The sequence below is a fragment of the Bombina bombina genome, chromosome 3 (assembly GCF_027579735.1).
Source record: "Bombina bombina isolate aBomBom1 chromosome 3, aBomBom1.pri, whole genome shotgun sequence".
Lineage (NCBI taxonomy): Eukaryota > Metazoa > Chordata > Amphibia > Anura > Bombinatoridae > Bombina > Bombina bombina.
This window is the reverse complement of record NC_069501.1, coordinates 826,510,037-826,516,036: the sequence shown is the minus strand read 5'-3', so window position 1 is coordinate 826,516,036 and position 6,000 is coordinate 826,510,037. Positions and strand designations below refer to the sequence as shown.

The 6,000-nt window shown below is 37.2% G+C and overlaps 1 protein-coding gene across 1 annotated transcript in view; it reads left to right on the top strand.

Moving 5' to 3' along the window:
* COL4A2 (collagen type IV alpha 2 chain) overlaps nt 1-6,000 on the top strand; it is a 406,346-nt gene that overhangs the window by 333,570 nt on the left and 66,776 nt on the right. Inside the window, exons 33-34 of the mRNA XM_053707783.1 lie at nt 2,182-2,301; nt 4,962-5,143. Coding sequence (XP_053563758.1) covers nt 2,182-2,301; nt 4,962-5,143 — 302 coding nt within the window. The remainder of the gene's footprint in view (nt 1-2,181; nt 2,302-4,961; nt 5,144-6,000) is intronic.

Here is a 6,000-nt window from a genome sequence, read left to right as displayed (position 1 = left end):
GGACAGCACAGCTTCCTGTGAGTGCCAGTGGCACCCAGGGCTGAGCATGTTGCAGGGTCATGGGATGTGTACACGGTCCAGTATGAGAGTGCAGTTCCCTTCCGTGTTTTGTATATATATACACAGGTATACCCCGCTCATACAGCGGGTTAGGGACCGGAGCCCCACTGTAAAGTGAAAACCGCCTTAAAGTGAGTCAAGGCATTTTTCACTTGTTTTTCACTTGCCAGTGTGTTTAAAAGATTAAAAACATATATAGGTGTGCAATAGTGCTAAAACCTATAAGCACAAAAGGTATTATAACAATAATATACAGTACACTAATACACAGTACATTGCTGTACTAGTGGAAGTCCCACCTGCTAATACCTGTACAGTACAACATTATTTAGAGGACTGGGAAGGGAGAGGAAAAATAGAATTACAGTACAGGTGCTGTACTGTACTTTACTGTATTTAATTTATTTATTTTTTGTTTCATACAATACCTGTACCTTTTAATGGCCAAACAACAAGTGTAAAGTGATTGTACTGTACTGTACTTGTGTGTACAGTAACAGTGCATATACTGGTACCTGTACCTTTAATGGCCAAACAAATAGTGCTTGTAAAGAACTTGTGTGTACTGTGTACAGTACTAATGTACAGTATATAATGCACTTACCAAATGATCCTGTACAGTACAATACTGCACAGTTCTAGCAACCCCAACAGAGTCTTGCCAGCACGCCCTGTCATAAGAGACCGCATGCAATTTTGTGCAATCTCATGACTCGCGGTCAATGTTAAAGTGTCCCGGTGAGAAACGACTTCTGGGTTTGCGGTGGCGCCGTATTAGCGGATCGCCGTAAAGCGAATCGTCATAAAGCAGGGTTATACCTGTATATATATGCATACATATACATCTTTAGAGATGTATATGTATGTATGTATCTCTCTGTTAAAGTCTTTGCTTTTTTTTCTAACACCTAAGACCTGATATCTTTGAGCTCTTTGAGCAACTTTTTTGTGCAATATTTTTTTTTAAATAATTTTTATTAGATAGTGTTATTATGAGTGTAACTGTACTTTGTAATGTATTTTTGATGTGTTTTGTGACACTTTTTTTTGTTTTGCAAAACAGTTAACCAGAGCTCTGGGGACTAACTAACCGGACGTGCGATAATTTCAATTGCGCTTAAGCGATCACCTTTTACTTTCAACTTGTAATACGAGCGTAAAATCCAACACGCAAACACCTGCAATAAATCCTTATCGCTTGCGTGTAACTGTTCCACTCTTAGTCTGGCCCTATATGTTTCAGATTAATGCCAAATATTGTCAGTGCAGGTGTGAAATGGATACAATTTATGTTTAGTTCCTAATGTATGGCTGATATTTACACACCTGGCAAAACCGGTCATCTATGCATGCTTACTTGCTCTGCCTAATAAGCAAAACAATATATTTGACCACGTGAAAAAAATAAAAAAAAAGCGATAATAAATGATATTCATGTGATTAACAGTAATAGATCACAAGTGAACAATATGATTTGCAGAAAGTCATCCTATTCACTCAAGCAGCTCTGGTGATTTTACTTCCTGTAAGAACAACATAGAAACAGTAATCTATGACAGCCCACTGTTATATGAGGCTCCCTCTGACACTTAAAAACAGTTGCTGTGGTTAAACAAAACTCAACATTCAGGATCAAATATCCTCTGCATTGAGTTAAACCTGTCACAGTGTAACCAGCTCATCTGATACTCCCTCCAGTGCTATCCCTAAATGATAGAAGTGTAAGTTTGATCAGGTGACTGGAATGGTGCTTTTTTGGAGAATTCTTCTGTTTTTAGAGCAGATCCTTTAGAGCAAGCTGCATATTTTTTAGTCTTACAGTTACAGTCTGGTGAAATGCTTGTGCAATTCCGCCCGCTGCACACTGGCAGCCAATCGGCCTCTAGCAGGGGCTGTCAATCATCCCGATCGTATCGGATCAGGATGATTTCAATCCGCCACCTAAAAGGACAAGTTAAGGAGCAGCGGTCTTATGACCGTTGATTCTTAACTTCCGTTTCAGGCGAGCCTGAATTAAAGGGGCTCCAAAGCAACCTCCACTGCTTAATAAATGGAGCCCTTGGAGTTTAATTTAGTTATTTTTTTATTTATTTTTTTATTTTAAATCTTACTTTATTTTAGGTGAACGAGGTGAACCTGGAAAACCAGGAGGAATAGTAATCATGCCTAATTCTGAGAAGGTAAAAGGTGAAAAAGGCGATATAGGTATCCCTGGATTTAAAGGGATTACTGGAGAAAAGGGTAAGAACATAAAATTGCAATGTTTTTAAATGTCCTCTCGAATTCCTAGGTTAGCTCAGTGTTGTTAATTTTAGTATATAAACTTTTGAATCTAACCTGAGCAAACGTGGAAAATGTGTTAGAGAGTAGTGAACAAAGAAACTAGTAATGTGAAAAAAGGTTGAAATTTTGGAACGGAGATAAAATTAATATTTTAAAGGGATATTTTTTTATTTCATGATTCAGATAGAGAATGTATTTTAAACAACTTTCTAATTTACTTAAATCATTTATTTGTCTTTGTTCTCTTGATATCTTTTGTTGAAAAGCAGGGATGTAAAGCTTAGGAGCCTGCCCATTTCTGGAGCACTATATGGCAGCAGTTTTGTAATAATGCAATCCATTTGCAAGAGCACTAGATGGCAGAACTAGTTACTGCCATGTAGTGCTCTAAACAGCTACCTAGGTATCTCTTCAACAAACAATATCATGGAAACAAAGCACAATTGACAATAGAAGTAAATTTGAAACTTTATTTGAAAAAATGAATGCTTTTTCTGAATCATAAGAGAAAAAAAATAGTTTTTCATATCCCTTTAAGCATGGCAACAAAAGTTAAGAAAGTGATGGCAGTAGAAAAGGGTTATACGTCCAGAATATCCAGCACCTAGGTTCCAATCATCAATGTGCCAGCACCAAGGGTCTTGTCCAAACCCCCAACACAAATAACGAACAGAAGAGAGCAACACAATCAATTTACTTAAGCAGGTTTATTTAGCTTTCAGCTTTCAATAGCCAGACCACAAATACAACGTTTTGGACATAAGTCCTTAGTCATGTATGGCTATACCTGTTACAAACATGCCTTAAATACCTAACCAAACCCCACCCACCCCACACCCGACATACCTAGGCCACCCCCACTCAGTGGACATATATATACAGTTTTAACATTTACAGGAATGCACAAATTTATAGCAATCCAATGATCCATAAAGTTATTCAGATACACAGGAGTATAAAATTATATACAGCAATACAGGGCAAAATCAGAATAAATGTTAAACATTAATACCATATAAAATTATATACATCCAAGAGAAATAAAAAAACAAACAGACAGGTCAAATTCCTTATTCATACCCTTTGGGAACATAGTCCCAAGTTTATGTATCCAAAAGACTTCCCTCATTTTCAGGATTTTAACCCTATCACCACCCCTCCTAGGCAGACAAAAAAATTACAAGGGTAATAAAAAAATTATGTGCAACAGGGGCATCAGTTTTTTTTGTTCTAATATTGCTTTTATGTTGGTTAATGCACTCACGGACACTACGGGTGGTCTCGCCAACATACCACATGGGCATTTTATATAGTAAACCACAAATTCACTATTTCAGGTGTAATGACCGCTAATCTCATATTTATGGCCTGTGCTCGGGTGCCAAAAATTGGGGCCCTTAATAATGCTATTACAATTAGAGCAACCAAGACAAGGGAAATTTCCTAGATTTTTGCACCAGAGTTTACTTAGAGGGGCCAATATCTGCATGTACTAAAGTATCCTTCAAATTCCTGCCCCTCTTAAAGGGATACTAAACCCATTTTTTTTATTTCATGATTCAGATAGAGCATGAGATTTTAAGCACATTTCTAATTTACTCCTATTATCAATTTTTCTTTGTTCTCATGCTATCTTGATTTGAAAAAGCAGTACTGTAAGCTTTAGAGCCAGACCATTTTTTGTTTAACACATGGGTAGCACTTGCTGATTTGTGGCTAAATGTAGCAAACCAATCAGCAGCTCTACCAAGGTGCTAAACTAAAAAATGGGCCGGCTCCTAACCTTTTATTACTGCTTTTTCAAATCAAGATTACATGAGCACAAAGAAAAATTTATAATAGGAGTAAATTAGAAAGTTGCTTAAAATTGCATGCTCTATCTGAATCATGAAAGACAAAATGAGGGGTTAGTATCCCTTTAAAGGCAGGCATATGAGGTTCACTAAATTCCTTTACCTCAGGGTCACAGGTTCTCAATATGTGCCAGTGTCGGCGTAAAATCTTTTGAATTTGCAAACTTAGAGGGGAGCATTGGCTAATAAAAACCATTCTGTTGAATTTCTCTTCTCAAGCCCTTTATTTATTAAAAGTGACTGCCTAGAGATTTTAAGGGTAGTGTTAATCTCTGATTCAATAAGGTCGTTCGGGTATCCTCTGGCTTTAAAGCGATTACCCATCTCCCTAAGCCTCTGTTCAACCAATTCGGACACAATACACCTAACCCTCAAAAATTGACTTTTGGCAAGAGATTTGATTAGAGACGGAGGAAACAGGGTGATTAGGGGCAATTCAGCCCTTGTTAAATTGGCCCCATTATGTCTTACACATGAATGAAATAAAGGCAGTTTGCACTAGTCAACAAGTTACTTATACTACTGTATCCAGGATAAGTGCCAACACCAAAAATGCATGTGTGTCACAGATCATCGGTCACTGTATTATTCCAATATTCTCAAGTACCACTCATTTTCTTTTTGTAATATAACTTTTTTACTCTCTATACTCACAACCCCCCCTCCAAACACTGCTCCCAAGATACATTTATAATGTACAATACCAAAGATATGGATGAGAGTGAAATCTAAAACATCTGCCATTCTATTTCTATTTTTCATTAGGTATTAAGGGAATGCCAGGACATCCTGGTGAGCCGGGTCATCCAGGGTCGCCTGGAATACGAAACTACAGTTATGGGGATAAAGGGGAAGCTGGTGCAATAGGTACTTCAGGCCAACAAGGAGGTACGGGGCAAACTGGCCCCCCTGGCATGCGTGGTTTTCCAGGATTTCCAGGTCCAAGGGTAGGAGCCTCTTTATTCTGAATTAGCTTAATTCCAAGATATAGATGTAATTTTATTTTCAGATGAAGATAGGCAGCAGTAACAACATTACTACCATATTATACTAAACATGATGCAGTATTGTTTACAATAAATAGGCTGTTTTGTATACATTATCTGATCAATTGCTTTTAAAAAGATGGTTGCCTTTTTATCTTGTGCAAAGAAGATACACAGGAGAACACGTAAACCTGTCAATTGGAAAAGTTGGGAGTAGAATCTAATTTATACCCCCTGATTGGAAAATAGGCATATTAAAGAGGCTTTTTAAAGGAACTGTAAACCTTGAGATTTGTATATAAATGTGTTGTTGTGTGCGCCAAAACAACTTTGCAATATACATTCATTATTTATTTTGCCCCCTTCATACAATTTAACTCTGAAAATTGAGGATTTCTAATTCTCAGAACTTGAAATGCACACTGCTGACTTCACAAGGCTAACCCTGATACCTATATTTTTTCCTAATTGACTCAAACTGATAACAGCTGCAAAATAAAATATTTTAGACTAAGATTATGACCATGGGCAGCCTTGTTGTCTGCAGACACAAGCCCAGATGGGCTTATCCAAATAAGACAAATGGTGGATTTGACTATTAAAATTCAGTTGCAGCAAACAAGATGTTAATTTGTTTGAAAAAAAAAAAATAATTTAGACTTGGCTGAAATGTTCTATAGCAGCACAATAGAACTGTCTTAGAATTACAAGGTTTTACCTAAAGGGACATTTTATAAGCATAGTATTGAGGTTATTCCCCGCATCCCACTAGTCGTGGGTGCCGTCATGTTGAAATATTTTTTTTCATGTGTGGCAAC